This window comes from Nicotiana tabacum, chromosome 20 (assembly GCF_000715075.1).
Source record: "Nicotiana tabacum cultivar K326 chromosome 20, ASM71507v2, whole genome shotgun sequence".
Lineage (NCBI taxonomy): Eukaryota > Viridiplantae > Streptophyta > Magnoliopsida > Solanales > Solanaceae > Nicotiana > Nicotiana tabacum.
The window spans coordinates 132,326,583-132,353,267 of NC_134099.1; the positions used below are offsets into that span (position 1 = coordinate 132,326,583).

Genomic DNA, 26,685 nt, shown 5'->3' on the forward strand with positions numbered 1-26,685 from the left:
TAAAACAAAGAGATGTGAATAAAAATTGATGAAAAATGAAATGCAGGGAAATGAAATTTTGGATAAGTCCCTTTTACAAAGGAACTTTGTCCCTCATTGGATAGGAAGAGGAAAATTTTTGTGCTTATATATGGAAGCACTTGTTCTAGCTCTTAAAGAGTTGAGAAGAAAGAAAGCCTCGGGCCATCATCGCGCTCGCTCGGCTCAGCTTCGGCTTTGTCTTCGGATTGATCCATAATTTTTTAGACCAATGCAGCATTATTTTCCAACGGTCAAATTTGAGACCAGACATTCCACTTAACATATATTCGATTAATTTCTGTCGAAAACAAACAGGCACCTTTACACCTGTTGGGATTTAACTTTGTTGGCTATAAATAGAGATGTTCAACCTCATTTTTCACCACCGAATCTAAAATTCTCTCCCCTCTCTCTTCTGCATTGATTATCAAAGCAAAACATAAGCATTTTGTGTTATTTGTTCCGCCATTTGAGTTTGCCGATGTTCTATGATTTGAAGTGTCGCTATCACAGAATATTTATTCTGTTCTATGCTGGGAGGAATTAATCTGAAACCTTGAGCAACTATAAAGGGATTAAATTCCTTAAGAACACACAATAAACTTGTGGGCTCGGAATTTTCTGTGTTTTATAATTTTCTGGTTTTGAATACAGAATACAAACATTTATAACCGTAGAGAAGTTAAATATTTTCCTTTTAAAACATTTTTGAATCCAATGAAATGCATTATAGTTTTGCTGTGATTTGTGGGCATGACATTTCTTATCAGAACTGCAAGCAATACCTGAGCCAGCATTTGTTAACACAAACTCTGAACCTCCAAAACAGTGCTGGTATTTAATTTTAATTAAAAAAAACTTCCTTTTTCCATATTATATCACACTATTAGACAATTTTCATCGATCTAGTCCTGTACTTCTTCCTTGGTGGATGTTAAGTTCATCCGCAGAATGGTGTCCCTCAATTAATTAGTTTAGGAAGTGTTGGTGGTGTTTTGCTTGGCTAAACAACACTATGGATGGCTTTTTGAGAATTGTTTCGATGTGGATGGTTTGAGACCTGGTTTCTTGGTGACGCATTGCTCCATATTTATGGAAAATTTCACTGGGTGCTCTATTTGAATTTTGGATACCGCTATTTAACTTGTGCCCAATTTTTCAAAATAATTTAACATATACCCAATTTTTAACAACATCAGGCTAAACCAAACTTTTGCCATCTTCCGCCAAGTCCAGTAACATCGCAGCACAACGGAGCACCACCATAATTTTTGCTCTCCATTTTCACACCAGACACAACCTAGCTATCGCCTTCTTCCGTACACACCGAATTCATCGTCATATTCTTAGGACCTCACAACAGTACTTTTCTTCTCCATTTACTGTATTGTGGTTTGCTTTGATGGTAAGTTCAAGTGGTCTTACAGTAGTTTTGATGGTTGAGCTTGGTCAGGTGGTATCCATGGTGTTTTTCGGACCTAGATGTTGCTTGCTTCTAGCTTAGGATCGTTAGGTCTATTAACTTATATGGCTTCTTTTCTAGTTGAGGAAGAAGAAGCGCTGCTAATTTTTAGGATTTTCGTTAGCTGTTGTCGTTGGTCTTAGAGGAAGGGAATGAGTGATAGACTAAAGTTTGGGATGGTTAGGACTCAGGCCAAACTTCAAATAAAAAAGTGTCTGAAGTTTGAGAATGCTAGGCTAAACTTCCTACTGCAAGCTAAACTTTGGACTGAAGTTTGCTTGCACAAGCAATATGACGAACTTAAGACAATTTTTGTAATTTCAAATGTATAATTTTGCTACTTCAGTCGTGTGTGTCTGAAGTTTGCTTGTACAAGCAATATGGGAAGGTTCAGAGGAAACTTCAGAAACAAATTGATGCAACTTCACACGCGAATGTCTGAAGTTGTTCCAAAATGCATATATATCTGAATTTTTTAGACACACTTCAGACAAATATGTCTGATGTTAGCCTTTAACAAGACTAACTTCATATGCGCATGTCTTAAAAGTGGATAGATTTGCAAATATATTTGCACTTTGGCTACAACTTAAATAAGGGCCCAAAAATATGGTATTTGGGCACTTATCCCCTCATACTATTGGTTCCTATTGGACATTCTAGGGCCCAAAAGTCAGTGACATTTGGTCTGTCTAAGCCCTTCTGACGGAGCATGCAAGTGCACAAGTCATGTTGGGCCTTGGCTTGCTACTGGGCCACACAATCAGTAATTGCTACTGGGCCGTGCCTAGGCGAACTGCCTATGGGCTGTGGCTTGAGGCCTCACCTTGGCCCATGCCCAAGTCATCACCTTCGGCCAATCCATGCCATTGTTTGCGTGTATAAAATTTGTATGATTTTTGTATATAATAAACGAATGTGTGTGTGTGTATATATATATATATATATATATATATATATGTGTGTGTGTGTGTGTGTGAAAACAACCTTCCGTTATTTCTTATAGTTGTTGTAATTAATTTTGGCCGACCGAATAAATGTGACAAAACTCATTGTTTGCTTGGCCAACTATGAGATGACTTGTTGCATCATGGCTCGTGCCTTCATCCATTAGCCTCGTTTTGATTGGGGTGCGACACACCCTCCAAATTTGTTGCAGCATCCTCAGGTACTCCCCAAACATGCTTGGACATGGGCATAGAATGTGGTCCTTATTTCAAATATGAGAAAAACAAAGTAGGTATCTAGAGAAAAACCATTCCTATTTACAGATGATTGACTTGAAGATAAGACGCCATCAGCATAAACTAGTCCTTAGTCACACACACAGACACACACTAACCATGGGAAGCACAAGTAAGGAAACCAACAAGTTAGAGATGCATGAATTTGGCCCTTGTGAAAATGCATTCCAAATTGGCTTCTTGATAGGTCAAAGATTCTCAAAACAGATACGCAGCAGATTATCTAATGACCTTATTCTTCAAAACCAGCTCCTCCCTTTTGCTCAGTTCCCAAATTCCCAGCCACTCATTCATACTTTATCTGAAACTAATAAGAACAAGTTTCCCAATTACTGGAATGAACTCAAAGGAATTGCTGAAGGAAGTGGCGTCCCATTTCTCAATGTGAAGTAACTTTCATACTTATATAGCCAATTGATACTCTCTCCTTAGTGCTCTTAAACATGTCATAATATTTACATTATAAACCTTGTAAAACTTATATTCTTAAACATGTCATAATATTTGTGTTACTGTAAAACTTTTGAAATTTGTGGTCTTAAACATGTCACAGAATTTGCGTGACTATAAAAACTTCATATAAGCTGAGGCGGATCCAGGATTTAGATTATGTGGCTCAACTTTTAAGGTTTTTAGCATTGAATCCATTGTATTTTTGAAATTATGGGTTCAGACTTATCATTTGTTGCAAGTTTAATGAATTTTTACACATAAATTTATGCTCCACGTTGAAAGTATTGGGTTCAGATGAATCGGGGGCCATACATACTCTGCATCCGCCCCTGCATATAAGTAATGGGAAGTTTAAAATTACATTTCAAATATAGAAATGTGAATATCTTTTTGAAATGAACTAATAATTAAGGAAATAGCTGAACAAATTGGAACTGAGGGAGTACTAAATTAACAAACTGATAGTATTATATTTTCTTTTGGTTGGTGCAGATTTTACTATTGAACTTTAGGAAAGAGATATTGCCTTTCATTCCAAAGACAGAAAGTAATCTGAAGGAAGATGAAATTAGTGCTGACTGTTCATCTATTCTTGTTGTTAACAACTCCATGGCTGTGGCTGCTCATAATGAGGATGCAAATGTTGCTCTTGTTGGACACACGTAAATTACTAGCAAGAATATATATATTGGTGTTTTTGGAATTCGACTAATTTCCTTATAATATTGCAGTTATTTGGTTAAGGTGACATTGTCTAATGGAACATCATTCACTGCTTACACATATGCTGGAGAACTTCCAAGTTGTGCCTTTGGATTTAATAGTCATGGAGTGGTATATACTGATATGAGTTTAATATTTTCTCTCTGTCAATTATCATTGATATTCTAGTTCGGACTGTATTTATACGTGAGTTATCGATTATAGGCATTTACTTTAAACTCAGTACCACCATGTGAGGAAGAGATAGTAGCTGGTGCCATTGGCAGAAACTTCGTGTCCAGAGACCTACTTGAAGCAAATAGCATTGAGGATGCTCTGGCTGTAAGCTCTAAATTTTCTTGTTTACTCTTTTGATTCGCGTTATTGAGTGTCCCGCACTGGCTAAGTGAATGAGCCGTTGTCTCCTAATATGGCCTTGGACTGTTATTAAACCCAAAGTCTATTTTCTTAACATGATATGGCAACCTGACTCATTCCAATTCTTGACTTGCCCAATCTTGAGACCCATGTTATGTTGTTAACTATTAAGGTTGAGTTAGGTCAAAGTTCATTTTCTTGCGATTTCAGAGGATCCATTCGTCAGAGGCTTCAGTAGGGCACAGCTATAACTTGATAGACACAAGAGCTCGGAGGATTTTGAACGTTGAGACTGCATCAAGAAATCGAATTTCAGTTCATGAAGTCGGAGAAACTCCATTTTTCCATGCCAACATGTATCTGCATCTTCAAGTAAAGCAGGTAACCACACCTTACTTCCAACAATGCAACAAACAGCCAGGACCAGATTCATAGAAATTTAACCTCTGTCTATATTTTTCCTAAACGAAGGCACAAGACGAGAACTCCTTGAGCAGGCAAACAAGAGCATCTTCTTTGGCAAAGGAATCAAAAAATGATTTCTTAGCACTTGTTGGGGACAGGAATGCTAAGAAGTATCCTATTTACATGACAGGTAGTTCATGAAAAATATTACACATATTCATTCCTATATTGATACTTAGTATTTTAGTGAAATGATGCTCTCTAACCTCATTTCAGGTCCATTGCTATACACACTGTGCACAGCTGTGATAGATTTGGATGAGAAAACGTTATCAATTATAGAAGGGAACCCAAAGGAGAAACAAGAATCCTATGTCTTCCCATTGTCCTAAATGCAAGCTATGACGGAGACTTGGCGTCTCAAGTAATTGAGGATCCAGGGAGAAATGTTTTTACCATATAAAGTATTCTTTCAAATTGGGATCTCAAAAACAGAAAAGGATCTGCTCAACATAAACCTTTGTTTGGGAGGGAACTTTTGATTTTTAAGTGTCTGCTTTTCAGAGTAACTGAATATATATAACAAGACCGACAAAGTTCTATACCAAAGCAGCTCGTGCTAACCGATTGTTACCAGTATTCCCATGCCCAAAACTCAATGTATAAAAGGTTACATAAACATCCACCGATCAAAAGGAAGGCCTAATCTAAAATATTAACATAATCTTCTATTTTCTGGTGGAAAGTAGCAGCTTATTCTGTTTAATTACTGGTGGAAAATAGCATTTTTTTTGTTTTTGTAAGCAAGCTATATCATATGTTACTATAATGTTCAAGCATCATATAATGTAATCAGAATACGAGATGCTCCTCGGAGACACTTAAACCTGATGTAAAAGGAAAACCAGTTTATTAAACTGAAACTCAGTACTCAAGAGGGATATGTAATACAAAATATTCTTCTTATGTTAGCATTACTCTGCAGTCTGCAGTCCAGTGTGTATAGTTTGAAGAATTGTCTCAATTTCAGACCTCAGTTTTTCAACAATTGAGCTTTTTCCCACTTGACCATATAAAGTTTCCAGTTGCATTTGCAGCCATTCACTGAATCATAACTCAGAAATATGGAATGCAATATACGGACTGTTTCTCTTTATCTACTTTTTTCTCTATTGCTTTCACAAGTGACTTAGCTTGTTGGATGTGTGCTGTTATTCCAGACTCCAGATTATATTCAATAGTTTTAGTAGTTCCGTAGATTTCATGATATAGCTCGTCTTTCCACTAGTTGGGGTAACTGAAAGTTCTATAGCATGGTTAGTCCTTTCAATTGATCGATCATGTTCCATCAATGATATAGCAACATGGAAATTAAAAGGCAGAGCTAAACATAAAAAAATAAAAAAAGGACAACACAGTATCTAAACCCAAAATAACTTGGAGAAGTGATTTTAAACCTCCACTTTTCCTAGCTATGGCAACCTTGTCATATATATGCAAAAATGTTAGTACACTGTATTCAAAATCAGAAAACTAGAAAATCGTTAGTTTAAGAAAACAAAACAGGAAAATTTCGAGCTCACAATTTTCTTGTGTGTCCTTAATTAATTTAATCCCCTCAAAGTTGCTCAAGGTTACAGATTAATTCCTCCCATGATAGAATGGAATAATTATTCTGTGATAGCGGCACTTCAATACAGAACTTCGGCGAACTCAAATGGCGGAGCAAATCATACAAAAAATGCTTACGTTTTGCTTTTGAAAACCAATGCAGAAGATTGAGGGGAGAAATTTCAGATTTTTCGTTAGTGGAAAATGAATTTATTTATAGCCAAAGAAGTTGAATCCCAACGGGTGCATAGGTGCCTCTTCGTTGATAAGGTGTCTATTCGTTGATAAGGTGCCCGCGATATTTTTTCCCGCGAAAAAATATTAGAAAAGAAAATATTAAATGATGGAAAAGAAAAATAAATTTGGTCCAAACAATTATCAATCAATCATATCAATTGACCGAATCCGAAGCCGAAGCCGAAGCGGCGATTGCCACACCTCCTTTTTACACCCCGAGAGGTATACAAGGGAGTTTTTTCAATTTAAGTGACATTATTCGAAATGAGATTTTTTATTTATGTTATTCAGAGTCGCCACTTAGGATAGTTTATTTTTTGGTGTCCCAAGTCACCGATTTATTTTTCTAAATCCCAAATCGAGGAAAATTCGACTTTCCTTTTGAAGTCTGCGAACCAGAAATTCTGAATAAGGAATTTTGTTAACCCGAGGGAAGGTGTTAGGCATCCCCGGATTCCATGGTTCTAGCACGGTCGCTTAAAGTATCATAGTTAGCCTATTAACTGATTTTAAAATATGTTTTAGCCTATGGTATAATTTTAAATTATTAACCACTTTTAATTAATTAGAAAGATTCAACGTTATCTAAAGTGCGTCTTTGAACCACGCCACATGAAATACACCCGCGGTCCACGACACATTTTATTTAACGTTGTTGAGATTTGGATTTGGGTCACATGAAATGCACACCCGATTTTAGGAAGGTAATGTTATTAAAATAACGCGGCTAAAGCAACTAGCGTTGTTAACTTTGCGAGGGCCATGGAAATTTGCTAAATGGCACGCCTCGAATTCTAAGGATTAAAATTAAATGAAATGAGGGCCGTGCATTTTGAGATTTTATTTGGCACAGCACACCTCAAACCCGATTTCAGGAGTCTAATTAATTGAGGAAGGCTTAATGGAATTCTAATTATTTTTAACTAAAAAAAAAATTCGGCCTTACTTGTTAACTGATAGGCATAGTATTTAAACTAATTAATCTTAAAGAAAAATTGCTCCAGCAAATAGCAACTACATGAACCCATTCAAAATGCCTTCAGGCTTGGGCCCGAATAAGCGCAATTCTCAGTGAGGAATGGACGTCCAAGGACACTGAACATGCTATTGAATCGGGGATTAAATATTCATTAATTGGGCCTGCTTTAAGCACGAACTTTAGAACCAATAATTGTACAAAATGAATTAAATACCAACTAACCAAGAACTAGATGAAACGTGAAGTTGAACTGACATTTTTACTTCTGAATTTTAACCATTTAACACAAATCAACTAGCTAAATTTCTAATTTTATCTTTCATACATCCTTGAGTCAAATCTGCTACCAAGACAATCCAGTAGCTAAAGAATGCCCTACTGGGCTAAAAAACGAGCCTAGACAACAACAACAGGCCTTATTCCCCTGCAAGTGACTTCAGAATTCAAGGCTCGAGAAGCCCAACACTGCAGCGAACAAAACTGATGGTTTCAGACTCAAGATCGAGTCTATGCTAAAGCAAGACAAACCTATGCACTTAACACGAGCTGATGAATCTCATCACTACCCAACAACTAATACATCAAGAAAACTTGAATTACTACCGAGGATACATGCTTGACTTTAGATTAACGAATATTCACACTTAACTAAACTTACAAACATAACACAAGATTTTAAGCTAACTAACTTTTCAATACCAAAAGTAACAAAATCTAGAGAATTAATTAACACCCAAAACTCTTAAGAGCACATATTCACTTGTATAGCACATTAAAGGTATGAGATAGCTGAGACAACATGTGTGGTTTAGGACCTATTACATAGCATTAACGAAATAGAGGAAATGAATGTAGTGAAATCCAAAACAGTTTGCATTCAATCAGGCCTCGATTCGGAATACATGTTCTTAATCACTTGTTGACAATGGTTTGAGGAAATACCTGGTGATGAACAAAAGACAAAAGAAAAGGCTGAAGAATCAGCAAGAAACAGCAGGGAATCAGCAGCAAGTCCAGTAACAAAGAGCAAACCCGCAAAGCAATTTCAAACCCAAAAAATGAAGTACTCCAGCCCAGAAATCAGTTTCAAATGCACAGTCTAACCAACAGACCTCTAAACCAACCTCAATGACTAAGTCTCAAACCATTTCTAAGTTCAAATGATCAAGAAATCGATTCAGAAAGAAGAGGATTTCAGATTTCAAAACTAAAGCCCAATGAAACATTGTTTTCTGCAAAAAGTTTCAGCCGTTTAGTAGTTTTCAGAATTTTTCCCCCTCGAAATCTAAAAAAAAAATCTCTATGGAACCCCAAGTAACTATGCCTTTATAGGCAAGTTACTAGGGCAGCCTTAAGGGTTTAGTTTTTTTATTTTAGTTCTTTTCCAATTTTCCTTTTTGCTGCTTAGTCCTTCATTTACTGACTTGTTGGTCAAGTAAGTATATCATGCAGCTTCTGGGAAGCTTCTCAGGCAGTTTCAACAAGATTTCCCTTAACTAAAATCCTAAAGTACCCTTTAAATTCCTTCCAATTACTTCAGCATACCACATGGGTCAAGTCTGACCCAAGACTCAAATCACGACGAACGGGCTTTCTTTAAAAATGGGTCAGAAATGACCCCAAGGCCCAAAACCAATCAGAAATCCATTTGGTAATTCACTAGAAGCAGAAGAAACCGATTAAATGATTTCAAAACCAAAATCTAAACTAAATGATTGATTTCCTTTTAAACTAAACAATGAGTTAGAAATAACAACATCTGATTAAACTAATTATACGACTAGAAAAATCAGAAAACTTAAATGTCATAAATAACAACTAAGCATGGCGAGTGAATAATCTAAACAAAAATCAGAAAACATCATTCAAAAATTTGAAAGGAAAAACTGAGAAAGCAAACAGAACAAATACGAGCATGAACCAATCGAGAAGGGAAAATCTAGGTTCAAACCTTGACCAACTTCCAGTCTATTTAAAGAAAAGTAGAAGAAAAGAAGAGGAATAGGAGGTGAAATAACAAAAGTGGACAGAAAAATAAAGAAAACTTACCAACTAAACTTGAAACTAACACTGGATATCTCGATTTAACACAACCAGTGTTAATCACTTGTTCTTTGCCAAGAAAAAATGACCAACACTGCTTTATGTTAAATTAACCCTTGAAAACTCGAAAATTCGGGAGCCTAAGGTCATGCATGCCACAGATTCAAGAAATTCTGATTTTGGGCTTTTAAAACTTCAAACTCCTATTCAAGATTCGACAAAAGATAGGGTGATTCGAAGAAAAACACATGGGGATTTGGAGTGAGGGAGCACTGGAGGTTCTCCGGTGTTAGTTTGGGGTTGAACAGAGGTGGCGCCGCCACCAGAGAAAACAAGGGCGGCGCTAGGGTTTCGATCTTTGATCTGAAATTCGAGGAGTTCTGGAAGGATTTAAGAGGAGTTGTTTGGGGATTTGGGATGTGGAGGTGGAGGAGATTATGGAGTGTTAATTTCATGGTGGTTGGTGGTGGCGCCTCCACCTTCAGGCGGTGGGCGTTCAAGGGCGGCTGCTAGGGTTCAGGTCTTGTTGGAGAGGGTGAGAGGAGAGACGAGACGGGGGTAGGGGGATGTTTGGACATATATATACTCCAACGACCTTACTTCCAAGCCGTTGGATGAGAAAAACCTCGACGGTCCAGATTCATTTTAAGTGGGACGGAGTCGTTTCGGTGGAGGGGGAAACCGAATCCAGTGTTTTACTAGACTGGGCCGGGTGTGGGGAAATTTGAACGGGTAATGGGTGTTTAACACTTGGGGCTGGGACAAACTCAATTGTAACAGCCCAAAAATCGGATTTTTCTTTTATTTCTATTCTTTTTCTTTTTCAATTTCAAATCCTTTATTTTCAAATTAAAAATAAAATCCTAAATTAATTATTAAACTAAATTAATCTACCCAATTAGATTAATCACTCATCATAGTATTTACAATAATTAATTAAATCCTAAATTTAAAGAAAAACTATAAAATTCAAAATTAAAGAGTTAAAATGCAAAAATGAACTATTTTTTTTGTGATTTTTCATATTTTATAAGACAAACTAATTTAATAATTAATCTAAAAAATGTAAAATTAAATCCTAAATGCAATGCATGATATTTTTGTTATTTTTCATGATTTAAATAAAATTAGTTATGCAAACAACAATGTAAACAAACACGATAATTGAGCAAGTAATTCCTAAAAACCCAAATAAAAAAAAGGAAAATCCTAATTTTGGGGATTCTGTAGGAGTAATTCATGAGAGGCAAAAATCACGTGCTCATAGCTGTCCCTCTTTGCTCGGAGACACGAAGAGTTTCCGGGCAAAGATAAAATGAGCAATTATGAGGGATTTTTGCCCATTTGACACTCCATGAGAAGCATTTTTTGAAAAGAGTCTGACCGAACCTTGCTTCAAGGTTGCCTACATATCCTTGGCTATAAAGGAATCAGGTCAGTGTAGTTCTGGAAATTTCGGTAGCTAGGCCTACCGGGAAGCTATGATTTCACTGTTGCTGCTGCTGCTTCTGCTTGCTGACCTCCTTATTATACAGAAAAGGAAAATCTAAAGCTAAGCTAGCTAGGCCTATCAGCTACGAGTTACAAAATTCCTATCTATAAATCTCTTAAAACTTGATCTTGAGTCTTAGCTGATTTTGCTGTAGACCCCGATCTGAATTTTGATGCTCGCAAGTTGTAGGTGCTGATTCTTTCTTCAGCATTGGATCAAGGTGGGACAAGCGAAGCTTGTAACTTCAATTATTTCTTGAGCAGTCCGCATCTTCCTCTGCTTCAGCCTTTTGAATTCACCCCGTTTTTATTCTTTTTCTTCTTTCTTTATTCTGAATTGAGACTCATTCTTTCGGCCATCTCGAACCCTGTGTCTCGAGGTACAACCTGCTCAGACACCAAAAACAAATAAACGAATGAAATTTTCTGCCCCAGTTTCACTAGGAAAATTTCGTGAGTTATTTGCAACAAAATCTAAACTATTCAGGGGATGGAGCCCTATATCTAAAATGTCAACTCAGGGATTGGGGCTCTAATGTTGGTGAAAAGGCGACTAGGGAATGGAGGCCCTGTGTCTAAAAAGCTCAACTCAGGGATTGAAGCCCTAATGTTGGCAAAAAGGCGACTAGGGAATGGAGGTCCTATGTCTAAAAAGCTCAACTCAGGGATTGGAGCCCTAATGTTGGCAAAAGGCGACTAGGGAATGGAGGCCCTATGTCTAAAAGGCTCAACTCAGGGATTGGAGCCCTAATGTTGGCAAAAGGCGACTGGGGAATGGAGGCCCTATGTCTAAAAAGCTCAACTCAGGGATTGGAGCCCTAATGTTGGCAAAAGGCGACTAGGGAATGGAGGCCCTATGTCTAAACAGCTCAACTCAGGGATTGGAGCCCTAATGTTGGCAAAAGGCGACTAGGGAATGGAGGCCCTACGTCTAAAAAGCTCAACTCAGGGATTGGAGCCCTAATGTTGGCAAAAGGCGACTAGAGAATAGAGGCCCTATGTTTAAAAGGCTCAACTCAGGGATTGGAGCCCTAATGTTGGCAAAAAGGCGACTAGGGAATGGAGGCCCTATGTCTAAAAAGATCAACTCAGGGATTGGAGCCCTAATATTGGCAAAAGGTGACTAGGGAATGGAGGCCCTATGTCTAAAAGGCTCAACTCAGGGATTGGAGCCCTAATGTTGGCAAAAAGGCGACTAGGGAATAGAGGCCCTATGTCTAAAAAGCTCAACTCAGGGATTGGAGCCCTAATATTGGCAAAAGGCGACTAGGGAATGGAGGCCCTATGTCTAAAAGGCTCAACTCAGGGATTGGAGCCCTAATGTTGGCAAAAGGCAACTAGGGAATGGAGGCCCTATGTCTAAAAGGCTCAACTCAGGGATTGGAGCCCTAATGTTGGCAAAAGGCGACTAGGGCATGGAGGCCCTATGTCTAAAAGGCTCAACTTAGGGATTGGAGCCCTAATGTTGGCAAAAGACGACTAGGGAATGGAGGCCCTATGTCTAAAAGGCTCGACTCAAGGATTGGAGCCCTAATGTTGGCAAAAGGCGACTAAGGAATGGAGGCCCTATGTCTAATAGGCTCAACTCAAGGATTGGAGCCCTAATGTTGGCAAAAGGCAACTAGGGAATGGAGGCCCTATGTCTAAAAGGCTCAACTCAGGGATTGGAGCCCTAATGTTGGCAAAAAGGCGACTAGGGAATGGAGGCCCTATATCTAAAAGGCTCAACTCAGGGATTGGAGCCCTAATGTTGGCAAAAGGTGACTAGTGCATGGAGGCCCTATGTCTAAAAGGCTCAACTCAAGGATTGGAGCCCTAATGTTGGCAAAAGGCGACTAGGGAATGGAGACCCTATGTCTAAAAAGGCTCAACTCAGGGATTGGAGCCCTAATGTTGGCAAAAGGCGTAAAAGGTTGAGATTAGGGATTCTGAACTATCATTTTGTTCAGATTTTCTTCTTTCCTTCTCTTTTTTTTCATTTTCCCTTTCATTTCTTTTATTTCAATAAAATGTAGGAATGAATTTTGGAGGAAAACTTCCCTTTTGGATTGATTATTTCTGCGAAGCTATTTCTAGCTTTTGCGCAACTTTTCTTTTGGCGGCACCTGCTTTTGCACGGTTGCCTTGAGTTGCACCTGTTTCAATTTTAAACAAAGAACAATTGTTAGTTTGAAACGGTGGTTGGTTTTGTGTCCTTGATTGTCTCAATCACTCGATCTCGGCCAGAACCTTTGTTGAGAACCTCTGCTGCTTAGTGGTTTTCTGATGACTGATCTATCTTTCAAACCGAGAGACTTAGCTTTTAAGATTTCATGATGGCTTACCCACGTGGGGCTTCAACCCTTTCACTTTATTCCGCCTTTAGACTTTTGCCTTTGGCTTTCTTTTCCTTTTCAATAAATTTGATTTCAAATCATCAGCCATCATGGCCAGTCGGGAGAAGTGTCCCTTTCGGGGAAGAAAGACGGACTTATCTGGGGTGCATGCAGACTTTAATAGACATGACATGCTTCTTGGACTGGATGCCAGATCCGCCCAACTATCCAACTTCTCACATACCCATTGTGATCCGTGTTTTTAAACCGAGAAACCTTGCCAAGACTCTTTCAATACCAATGGTGGTGAGGGATTTCTTCTTTTCGATCAACGGCGCCCTTTGCGGGTTTTCGCCAATCGACCTCTCTCATTTCTCTTCTCACCATCGCCTTATAGTGCTCTTTACGAGTTTTCACTAACAAGACTCTCTCATTTTTTATTTCTCTGCTTACCATCACCTCATGGTGACCGTGTGGGTTTTCACCAATAAGGCTCTCTCATTTTATTTCTCTCGTTTGATTGCATCGGATCCAAACAGTTGTGTTTTCTAATTCTGACGCCTTTGCTGATTGATCAGAAGGACTTGAACAAGGTTTGGGTAAAACGAATCTGGATGAAATTACAACTTTGGAACCGTTCAGGTAGGCTCATTGCCGAACCATTATAACATCCGCCCCAGTTTCACTTTTGGGGAAAATTGGATTTTTGTTTTGGTGTGACTGAACCCCAGGGAGAGGCTGCCTACGTATCCTTTCGGAATCAAGTCGAAAGTAGTTCAGGTAAACATTTGTTTTGTTGTTTTTTCTTTTGCTTTTTGCTTGCTTTTCTCTTCTTTTTTTTAACATTTTACGGTTCCCAAGAGGGTAATCAAAGAAGAGTAACCGGCTCAAATGGGTTTGCAAAGGATGGGGAGTGTTTGGGTAGCGAGAATGAAAGCCTTCATCATCCCAATCGGACAAAGTTGTCACTGCAGAAAAGCTAAACATAATACCTTTTGAGTGCATCCGCATTTACAGCTGCTTCGGGATCATTCCCTTCGATATCGCCCAGATACAATGCCCATTTTGGCAATATCTTTCTGATGATGTATGGACCCTTCCAATTAGGAGCAAATTTTCCTTTTGCTTCCTGGTGATGGGGAAGGATTCGCCTTAAAACGAGTTGCCCTACTTCAAAATTTCTAGGCCGCACTTTCTTGTTGTAGGCACGGGCCATTCTTTGTTGGTACAACTGCCCCTGGCAGACCACGGCCATTCGCTTTTCATCAATCAAGGTTAACTATTCTAGCCTGGTTTTAACCCACTCACTGTCTTCAATTTCAGCTTCAACGATGATCCGGAGAGAGGGGATTTCAACCTCTGCAGGTATTACGGCTTCAGTGCCATAAACCAAAAGATTCGGGGTGGCTCCAATTGATGTGCACATAGTAGTGCGATATCCCAACAATGCAAATGGTAACTTTTCATACCACTGCTTGGAACTTTGAATTATCTTTCTTAAAATCTTTTTGATGTTTTTGTTTGCTGCTTCGATGGCACCATTAGCTTTGGGCCGATAAGGAGTAGAGTTCCGGTGCGTTATCTTGAATTGTTCGCATATCTCTCCCATCAAATGACTATTCAAGTTGGCAGCATTGTCAGTGATAATAGTTGCAGGAATGCCAAAACGGCATATAAGATTGGAGTGCACGAAATCTACCACAGCTTTCTTAGTGACAGATTTGAGAGTAATGGCTTCAACCCATTTCATGAAGTAGTCAATGGCAACTAGTATGAATCTGTGCCCATTGAGGCTTTTGGCTCGATTGGCCCAATGACGTCCATACCCCAAGCAACAAATGGCCAAGGTGCTGACATGGGATGCAGTTCTGTGCGAGGTGCATGAATCAAATCACCGTGCACCTGACACTGATGACACTTCCGAACAGAGCTGAAACAGTCCTTTTCCATGGTCATCCAGTAATAGCCCGCTCGAAGGATTTTCTTTGCTAAGACATGCCTGTTCATGTGGGGTCCGCATACTCCCGCGTGTACCTCATGCATGATTTTTCTAGCCTTTTCCGCATCAACACATCTCAATAAGTTGAGGTCCAGAGTTCTCTTGTACAAGACATCACCACTCAAAAAGAAACCACTCGCGTGCCGCCTAATGGTTCTCTTCTGGTCTCCACTGGCTTGCTCGAGATATTCTTGCGTTTTCAAAAACCTTTTGATGTCACGATACCATGGTTGGGTATTTGGTGTTGTTTCAACCGTATTACAATAACCATGCCTTTCCCGAATTTGGATTTCCAATGGATCAGTGTAGGCATTGCCTGGGTACGGCAACATTGAGGCTAAAGTGGCAAGTGCATCAGCTAGTTCATTTTGGCAGCGAGGAATGTACCTAAACTCTATTGACTTGAATCGTTTGCCAAGTTCTTCCACATGTTGCCTGTAAGGAATAAGCTTGACATCTTGGGTTTCCCATTCTCCCTGAGCTTGTCGGATAATCAAATCTGAGTCTCCCATGATTAACAGTTCCTCGACATCTTGGTCGATTGCCATGTTCATACCCATAATGCAAGCTTCGTATTCGGCAGTGTTGTTTGTGCAGAAAAACCGAAGCCTAGCGGTGGCCAGGTAATGTTGACCGGTGGGAGAGATCAAGATTGCCCCAATTCCGACACCTTTTGCGTTTACCGCTCCATCGAAGAACATTTTCCAAGCATTGATGTCTTCGGATATTGCCTCAACTGAGTTTACCTCTTCATCCGTGAAGTAAGTATTCAAAGTTTGGTATTCATCATCGACCGGATTTTCAGCCAAATGATCTGCTAATGCCTTGGTTTTTCATTGTCGTGCGAGTGACATATTCTATGTCGAATTCCGTAAGTAGGATCTGCCACTTTTCTAGCCTCCCAGTGGGCATTGGCTTTTGGAATATGTATTTTAAAGGATCCAACCTGGTTATGAGGTAAGTGGTGTAGGCTTGCAAAAAATACCTCAGCTTCTGAGTGACCCAAGTCAAAGCGCAGCAGGTCCTTTCCAACAAAGTGTATTTGGCTTCATAACTGGTGAATTTCTTGCTCATATAGTAAATAGCCTGCTCTCTCTTTCTGGTCACATCGTGTTGCCCAAGGACGCAGCCGAAAGAATTTTCCAAGACTGTCAAGTACAAGAATAAGGGCCTCCCTGGCTCAAGTGGGACCAAGACTGGCGGATTTGACAGATATTCCTTGATTTTATCAAAAGCTCCTTGACATTCATCCGTCCATTTGATTGTTGCGTCTTTCTTCAGCAATTTGAATATGGGTTCACATGTGGATGTCAACTGGGCAATGAATCGGCTGATGTAGTTCAATCTACCAAACAGACTCATAACATCCTTCTTGGATTTCAAAGGAGGCAAATATCAAATAGACTTTATCATTGTTAGGTCTAACTCCATGCCCCTTCGACTGACGATGAATCCCAAGAGTTTGCCGGATGGTACCCCAAATGCACATTTGGCTGGGTTCAGCTTCAAATCATATTTGTGCAGCCACTCAAAAAACTTTCTCAGGTCCCAAACGTGGTCGCCCTAGGTTTTGGATTTGATGATTACATCGTCCACATACACCTCTATCTCTTGGTGCATCATATCGTGAAAAATGGCAGTCATGGCCCTCATATAGGTTGCCCCGGCGTTCTTGAGACCAAATGGCATGACTCTGTAACAGTATGTACCCTAGGGTGTGGTAAAAGTTGTCTTCTCTGCATCTTCTTCATCCATCAACACCTGGTGATATCCTGCGTAACAATCCACGAAGGACTGTATCTCATGCTTGGCGCAGTTATCAATAAGGATGTGGATGTTCGGCAAAGGGAAGTTATCTTTGGGACTTGCCTTGTTTTAATCTCTGTAATCCACACATACTCGGGTCTTCCCATCTTTCTTTGGCACTAGGACTACATTAGCTAACCATGTGGTGTACCGGACCACTCGGATCACTCCCACTTTCAGCTGCTTTGTAACCTCATCTTTGATCTTGTCGCTGATATTAATTTTGAACTTCCTTTGCTTTTGCTGGACTGGGGGACAATCAGGGTATGTTGGCAACTTATGAACCACCAAATCAACACTCAGCCCTGGCATGTCGTCACATGACCAAGCAAACACATCTTTGAACTCAAACAGGAGTTGGATTAATGCGTCTCGAGTTTTTCCATCTATGAAAACGCTTATCTTGGTTTCCCTGATTTCTTCAGAACTACCCAAATTAACCGGTTCAGTATCATTTAAGTTCGTCTTAGGTTTATTCTCAAATTGTTCCTATTCTCGATTTATTTCCCTAAAAGCCTCCTCTTCATCGTATTTTGGCTCTTGGTTCATTATTTCGCAATTAGACAGCATGTTTGGATCTGGGCATGAAGTCCGCAAGCATGTCATGTTATTAAAAACCGCATTATTAGAACTGAAATAAAAGAGAAAAATGACAAAATCAGAAAGAATAAAGAAATATGAACGATGAAATATTGATTTCATTTCTTGGAATTTGAAGATAACAGGGTTTACAACAACAACAACAATAACAACAACAACAACAACAACAACAACATCCCAGTATAATCCCACAAGTGAGGTCTGGGGAAAGATAATAGGGTTTACATTGAAAAATTAAAAGACAAGAAGCTAAAGGAAACATCTGAGTTACACCCAAAAATAACTTGTGATGCAGAAAAGGTGGCAGGACAGGTCTACCGGGACTCCCGCCTGATCGGGAGTGGCGTAGCCTTCCAATTCTGCAGCTTAGCGTTAGGTCCCATATGCAGCACCTCAGCAGTGCTTGAGCCTTCCCCTGGCTGAACCATGTGGGCTTCATACATTATCTTCCTCATCGCCCCACAGATCTCTTCAATCTCTTCGGCCGTGAAGACCTCATATTCTTCTTCCCCATGATATTTTGGCTAGACAAATGTTCTGTACAGATACGACACCGGTTGAGGCAAGACCCAACCATCATTCTTTCTATCATTTGCCCATTTTACATCAGCTGGAGTGGGTCGGAAACCTATCCCAAAGAACTTTTCACTGGCAGTCAGGGTGACAGGTTCAGTTATTCCTTGCAATGATTTCCCGAGCCTCTTCCCTGGCTTGAAGCCATGTCTGATCATTTCTTTGGCCACCATGATTGATGTATTAGAAATAAAGGGTTGAGGGAAAGGGCCTCCCTCTTCGTACTGGTTTGCGACCACAATTTCAAAGGCTTGGTAAACTATGTGCTCACTCCCCTCTCTCGCTTCAAGGCATGGGACTGATGGGTCCCAATAAATTGATTTCTCGTCTTCCCCGTGGACCACAATATCTTGATCATCATGCTCAAATTTTACCATTTGATGGAGGGTAGAGGGTACACCCCCTCTGCATGAATCCATGGCCTTCCCAAGAGAAAATTGTAGGATGTGTCCATGTCCAGAACTTGGAAGGTTACTTCAAAGTCTACTGGGCCTATGGTCAGAATCAGATCGTTCTCTCCAATTGTGTCCCTTTTTATACCATCAAAAGCCCGTACACAGACATTGTTAGGTCGAATTCTTTCAGTCCCGATTTCCATGCGTTGTAGAGTTGAGAGTGGGCAGATGTCTACCCCAGAGCCTCCGTCCAACATAACCCTTTTCATATAGTACTCTTCGCATTTGACTGTCAGGTGTATGGCTTTGTTATGCGCGACCCGTTCTGGGGGCAAGTCATTTTTGCTGAAGGAAATTTGGTTAATTGCAAAAAACCTTTCTGCCATCTTCTCCAACTGTTCTACAGAAGTCTCAATAGGAACATATGCCTCGTTAAGGGTCTTGATCAATACCTTCTGATGTTCGGTAGAGTTCATCAGCAAAGCCAACAAGGAGACTTGTTCGGGAAATTTTCGAAGCTGGTCGATCACCTCATAATCCGCCATTTTGATCTTTTGAAAGAAAGTCTCCGCTTCTTCGGCACTCACGGGCTTCTTAGATGGGAAGCGCCTTCGAGTGGCATTGTTCACCTCTTCTAAGTTAGAATACTTTTCGACGGGGTTATTTTCTTGAACTTCTCCAAAGATTACTTTGCCCTCATAGGTCACCACCATTTTGTTGTAGTTCCAAGGCACAGCGGTAGGATCTATCATGGGCATATGTGGCGCGCGTCCAATAACCACGGGCTCACTCAGCGTTGGTGGATTAATTGGCCCCGCCATCACATAAGGGCACATACATTTGGGCTTCCTTGTTCAGCTCGAATCTCCTAGGAGGACTCAAAGTCATCTGTTTTTCTTTGTGGCCCCGAGGGACATAGAGAACAGCATCTTTGGGAGGTGTTGCCCCAATCCCCGCTTCAACTTTCTTCTCTGATTTTGGAGGGGTGGTTTTGTTCTTTTTCTCCCCTTTGTCTTGCTTCGGGGAAGCTTTTGGTTTCTTTTCTACGTCAGCAATGGCAATGATGACCTTCAATGCCGGGTCAAATTCCTTGTCCTCACAAATCATTCCGATTACCGGCCCGTTGTTGTGGGCCGGCAACGGGGTTTTAGTCACATTGGGAATATCTTCATCCCTTAGCACTATCTTCCTTTGTTCTATCAAGTTTTCCACGACTCTCTTCAGAGTCCAACAATCATCCGTGTCATGCCCTTCTGCCCCTGAGTGATAAGCGCATCGGATACCGGCTCTGTAAGCGGGTGATGCTGAGTTTTGCCTGGTTTGAGGAATCAGCTGTAGCAGACCCATTTGGACAAGCTTTGGAAATAGATTCGAGTAGGATTCGCCGATTGGTGTGAAATTTGGCATTCTAGGTGGCTCACAAGGGGGAAATTGTTTTGTAGAGGATGGGGGTTGTAGTGGTTTTGGTTAGGAGGCTGGTTTCTAGGAAATGGAGCTTGGTTACGGTTGGCTTGTTGTTGTGGACGGACATAAGGTTGAGCATTCATGACCGTGTATGGATGAGGAGCATAGGCCATGTCTTGGTGGGGGTGATAGTGTTGCGGGGTCCTTTTTGGGAAAAGGGATCTGGGAGTACGGTGTTTTATTGTACCCAACGCTTCCATGGATGTTTCTTCCTTTTTCTTGCCTTTTTCTATTCCTCCGGACCCATCCTGAATGGCTTGGGAAGTAGCTCTGATCGCGGATTGGCTTAGAATTCGACCCGTTTTCAACCATTTCACTAATCTTGATGGCTTCAGCGAATGGTTTACCCATGGCGGACATCATATTTTGGAAGTAGTCGGCTTCCTGAGCTTGTAAGAAAACTGTGACCATTTCGACCTCATCCATCGGAGGTTTTACCCTAGATTCCTGCTCTCGCCATTTAACTGCATACTCTTGGAAGCTTTCCGAGGATTTCTTTTTCAAGTTCGTCAACGAGTTCCTATCTGGAGCAATATCAATGTTGTACTAGAACTGCCTGATGAAGTCTCTAGCAAAATCATCCCAGATGTGCCAGCGGGATATATCCTGGTCCATATACCACTCAGAAGTGATGTCAACCAGACTTTCTCCGAAATAGGCCATGAGTAGTTCTTCCTTTCTACCGGCCCCTCACAATTGATTGCAATATTTCTTGAGATGAACAATAAGATCACCGTGCCCATCGTACTTCTCAAATTTTGGGGTTTTGAATCCCAATGGTAGGTGCACATGGGGGAACATGCACAAGTCGGCATAGGATACACTTTTCTGTCCACTCAAGCCTTGTATGCTTTTGAGACTCTATTCCATACTTCTCATCTTCCTCACAATCTCTTCTTGATCAGGAGTTTTGGCGGTCTTTTCTTGCCCCGCGGTGAACTCAAATTGGGGCGGCTGAGAGTAAGTATAAGTGGGAAACTGAGGAGGTTCCATTTGGAAGGTGGGTGTTTGGAAGGTGAAAGCTGAGGGGTCAAAACTGGGCCTAGGCAGTGTAGGTTGTGCCGTGGCCGAGCATGGGGGAGCGGTGAAGATATTCGAAGTTGCACCGGACATTGACACCTTGGGGCGAACCTCAGAATGTGTTCCCACAAAATGAGCTGAAATAGTTGGGTGTCCTAGTGGGGTATTTGGGTGACTGATCGGAACAGTAAAGGTACCACTTGCTCTAGGAAAAAGTTTGGGGAATCTCGGGATGGCGCTTGGTGGCTCTCTTCCATTTGCCCAAGAGTCCCACATCTCCATAACCCGAAGACGCAAGATTTTGTGTTTTCTTCAGCGGTTGCCGATTCTGAGGTCGGGATGCCCGAGATTAGGCTATCATCCGTGATGGGAATTGTTGGTAGAGTCATTTCTGAAGACATTCTGATGCTCCCCTTTGATCTAGTAAAGTATGGGTGCGAAGCCAGGTTACCACAAAAACCAACCATCGTTCTATAAAAACCTGGACTGGGTATAGCAGCAAACGGTTAGTTTGAAACAAATAACAGATAGGTAATCACATGTTGGGGTGTGATGCACCTATACAGTTAAATGTGTTTCTACATGTTTTGCAACGGTTGCATGTTTCAACCCAGCTTTACTTACTACCTTTATTATTATTATTTTTTATTTTTTCCTTTCCCTTTCCAATTCCACTCTCTATTTTCATCTCTTTTTTGCTTTTATCAACATTTATTTTCTTTTGGTTATTCTTTCTCTTCTCTTTCTTTTTTTTGGGTTATGATCGAATCCTATGTAGATTGCCTACGTATCATCACCCCACATGAATCAGACCAACCGTAGTTCTGGGGGCGTTAAAATGTAAAACTAAATAACAAAATATTTTGGGATCTTCAATTTTTCTCGTAAAAGGGAAATACTCTAGATTACAACGATTCAAAACTAAAAAGAAAAAAACAGACTCCAAAACAAAATGACCATACAGACTTAAGAACTGACTAACAGAATCGAAAATAAACTAACAGACTCCATCATATTAGAAAGATACAGACTCAAATAAAAATCAAGAATACATTAATACCCCTGGTGCCCGCCGGACATCATTCGGTCTTGTCGCGGGCCTAAATGCGAGATCCCCTTGCAGTCGCTCCAAATCACTCATAACTTGGTGGACAAAAGTCATTACTGCAGAGAAAAAGGTGGTACGAGTCATGTCTTCGCACGCTTGGAATTTCATGGTAATGTATTCAGCGATGGTTATGATCCTTTCTCTAATTCTGCCTTTTTCCTGAAGCAACCGCCCTATCTGCTGATTCCGAGCTTCTAACACTTGAGAGTCATGAAGGTGTCGATCTTGCAGCTGTTGCATTCCTTCCTCCATTTGAGCCATCAAATCATAACAGTATTCTCTATCGTCTTTGAAATCCTTATCCTGCTTGGCTGCCTCGTTCTCGAGAGTGGTTACCTTTCTTTTTAGGCTAGTGATAGTCCCTTCATAGTTCCTCTTCATTTGTTGCACAAACCGTGCCCGCTTTTCTGCCTTCTTTGTCTATTGTACCCGGATTTTTGCTAGACTAGCTTTAGACTTTTCCAGGTCTTCTTGACATTCGAGGGCTTTCTTTTTAAGACCGCTTATAAGTCTTTCGTCAGCCCGGCTTCTTTCCAGGTTTCTGGCAGCTATTTTCATCTTCCGGATCTGAGCTTTGAAGGCCTCATTTTCGTGAGTTAGTTTTTCTTTTCTCCCTCGTTTGCAGTGGCTTGAACACCATTTTCTAACTGAAGCTTCATGACTCGCCTTTCTAACTGGCTTATTTTGGCCCTGTACTCGTTTTCTTTGGTCAACCAGTCCCACTGCACCTGGGCCCCATCGATGAACTGTTGGAAATGGGGTCTCTTTGCGGCCCTTTTAGGAATCTAGAATCTTTTGCCGAACCAGACAATATACTTAGGGTCCACTTCACCTCTGGCTAGATCTTGCACCATGGTCTTAGGTTCAAGAAATCTACATTCATTCTATACTTGGCGAATTTTCCCTTCTGGAAATGTGGCTTTCGGGCCCAATTCAATGACATGTTTACTCAAATATTCATCATTGGGGACGGTCTGAAACCTTCCTAATTAGCACAAAACCATGTGTGGAGCATAAGGCTGGATGCTCCGGATGCCCATCAGGAGGAGGTAACACACTTCAGCTGACATGTACACTGCTTCGGTGGCAAGAAGTCATCCGAATGCCCACTCAATTTTATCGTCGGTCAAGGATCTCAAATGTGCAAGCCAAGCTTCAGTACCTTCGGGGAATTCAATACCTGCCACTCGGCTTTCAAACTCTTCAATGCAACTCAAACCGGTCAAACCGTAATTCATATACCCGACTCGGTGGCAGAGATGTTCTTGTACCCATAACTGTAGTAGCAGATTGCAGCCTTGGAAGAACTTTCCCCTTCCCCGACAGATAGTCAAGGCTCGGTAAATTTCAGATAAGATCAGAGGAACCACAGTGTTGTTGGTTTTCTTGATCGCCACATCGATCATTCCCACAAGACCTATCTCTATATTACCATCATTTCGTGGACAAACTACAACACCCAAGAAGGATACCATAAAAGCTAAACCCCGCCTTGCCTCCCATTTGTCTTTATTTTTGGCATGGGTTAGACCAGTGTTTGGCTCTTTTAAACCCCGGGGGTTACCATATCGATGATACAAGAACTGGAGTGTTCAATACCCTTCAGATAAGTTTCTGTCCCGAATATCCCGATTAATACTCAGCAAATCCAGAAATCTGTGGGGGGATACCGGTCTTGATGCCAATGGATATCGACTTCCAAAGTTTCCATTAAGGCCCGCATAACCTGCAACTTCCTCCAATGTAGGTGTGAGCTCAAAGTCAGAGAAGCGGAACACATTGCGAGTCAGGTCCCAAAAAGGTATTAAAGCTTCAATTATGTCCAACCTTGGCTTGATGTTCAATAGTCCGACGAGGCCTCCCAGAACTCTTACCACTGTTTCTCTCCTGCCTTTTCCTAGATCATTCCACCACATGTGGAGCTATAAGGGGATCTCTTTAAGGACTGTGAAGGGTTCAATTTCATTTGCGCTCATCCTGCACATTTATTAAGGTGTTTTAGTCACTCATTTTGACCCAAAAGTGACACCATTTTTTTTCTTTCAAAATTTTACTTTGAAAATGAAACCCAATTTTGCAGATACGACCTTTCAACATTTCGGGGAAGAAGCTTTTAAGGCTGTGCCTGTTAACCGTACAAAAATGACTAAAAGGGGCTATTTTTGCAAAAACAGCCTTCCGGCGCCCTTTTTGAGGACATTCGACTTATTTTAACAAGAATGGCATCTCCCTGCCTGCTTATTGTGACAAAAAATAAAATTTTGTTGTTTTTGGGCTATTTTTGCAAAAAGGGAAGTTGGACCCGATGAGGGTTGCCTACGTATCCCACATCCGGTGAGAATCAAACTGGCATAGTTCGGGGAGATCGGACGAAAATAAACGAACTAATTCTAAAAACAAAACTTTCTTTTCTTTTTTCTCTTTTTTTTCAAAATTTTGGCAGAGTTTCAGTATATTTTGGACACTGATTTCTCAAAACAAGTAATTATCTCTCCGAGCCCTCACATTGAGTTTCTTTTTCCCAAATTTTATCCTACTATTTATAAGCCGATCAACATGCAAATCCGAAGCAAATAAATTTTCAAGTAGCAATAAGATGCATCAGGATGATCTTTTCATTTCGGGTAGACCTGTCCTAGACAGACTCAACCCCTGTGTTGAGTCTCCAAGGTCAAATGCACGTGATGCAAACAAACGTTCCTACTGGGGATCCGGCATGAGGTTTTGTTATAGTAGGTTTAAAACCTGGGTTTATTGTTCTAGACCTGGCTTACCCAAGCGGACAACTCGAGCCGGGGGGCCAGCATACCGGGAATACAGAAGCTTCACCGGCTTAGCAACTTATTCGAACCTCGTTCTAAAATGGGAAAAGACTCGAGACAGAAGAGAAGCCACACGAAGTGCACCCTTGTCCATGATTTAGAAGACTCAGAGAGAAGAAATGGTTTCGTAGCAGTTTATATACAGTTCACAAAATATCAAAGCGGTAAAAGCATTTAGCACGTTAGGCTCAAACATGTGGGAAAATAAGATAATAGATAAAGCCAATCATAACAGCTATTCTAAGCTAGAATTCTTGAACCCTGAACTAGAGATTCTGGGTTCGGTCCCCAGCAGAGTCGCCAGAGCTGTCACACCTCCTTTTTACACCCCGAGAGGTATACAATGGAGTTTTTCCAATTTAAGTGACAATATTCGAAATGAGATTATTTATTTATGTTATTGAGAGTCGCCACTTGGGATAGTTTGTTTTCTGGTGTCCCAAGTCACCGGTTTATTTTTTTAAATCCCAAATCGAGGAAAATTCGACTTTCCTTTTGAAGTCTGTGAACCAGAAATTTTGAATAAGGAATTCTGTTAACCCGAGGGAAGGTGTTAGGCACCCCCGGATTCCGTGGTTCTAGCACGGTCGCTTAAACTATCATAGTTAGCCTATTAACTGATTTTAAAACATGTTTTAGCCTATGGTATAATTTTAAATTATTAACCACTTTTAATTAATTAGAAAGATTCAATGTTATCTAAAGCGCGTATATGAACCACGTCACATGAAATGCATCCGCGGTCCACGACACATTTTATTTAAGGTTGTTGAGATTTGGATTTGGGTCACATGAAATGCACACCCGAGTTTAGGAAGGTAATGTTATTAAAATAACGTGGCTAAAGCAACTAGCATTGTTAACTTTGCGAGGGCCATGGAAATTTGCTAAATGCCACGCCTCGAATTCTAAGGATTAAAATTAAATGAAATGAGGGCCGTGCGTTTTGAGATTTTATTTGGCATAGCACACCTCAAACCCGATTTTAGGAGTCTATTAATTGAGGAAGGCTTAATGGAATCTAATTATTTTTAACTAAAAAAAAAATTCAGCCTTACTTGTTAACTGATAGGCATAGTATTTAAACTAATTAATCTTAAAGAAAAATTGCTCCAGCAAATAGCAACCACATGAACTCATTCAAAATGCCTTCAGGCTTGGGCCCAAATAAGCGCAATTCTCAGTGAGGAATGGACGTCCAAGGACACTAAACATGCTATTGAATCGGGGATTAAATGTTCATTAATTGGACCTGCTTTAAGCACGAAATTTAGAACCAACAATTGTACAAAATGAATTAAATACCAACTAACCAAGAACTAGATGAAACGTGAAGTTGAATTGACATTTTTACTTCTGAATTTTAACCATTTAACACAAATCAGCTAGCTAAATTTCTAATTTTATCTTTCATGCATCCTTGAGTCAAATCTGCTACCAAGACAATCCAGTAGCTAAAGAATGCCCTACTGGGCTCAAAAACGAGCCTAGACAACAACAACAGGCCTTATTCCCCTGCAAGTGACTTCAGAATTCAAGGCTCGAGAAACCCAACAC

The 26,685-nt window shown here is 40.5% G+C and overlaps 1 protein-coding gene across 1 annotated transcript; it reads left to right on the top strand.

The window, feature by feature from the left end:
* The first annotated feature begins 2,588 nt into the window (after window positions 1–2,588).
* On the top strand, window positions 2,589–5,302 carry LOC107831158 (uncharacterized). Its single transcript, XM_016658895.2, has 7 exons — window positions 2,589–3,111; window positions 3,673–3,842; window positions 3,912–4,014; window positions 4,108–4,224; window positions 4,471–4,641; window positions 4,732–4,855; window positions 4,942–5,302. Exons 1-7 carry the CDS (start codon window positions 2,755–2,757, stop codon window positions 5,055–5,057), a joined length of 1,158 nt encoding a protein of 385 aa, XP_016514381.1. The 5' UTR covers window positions 2,589–2,754; the 3' UTR covers window positions 5,058–5,302.
* Window positions 5,303–26,685: the final 21,383 nt, after the last annotated feature.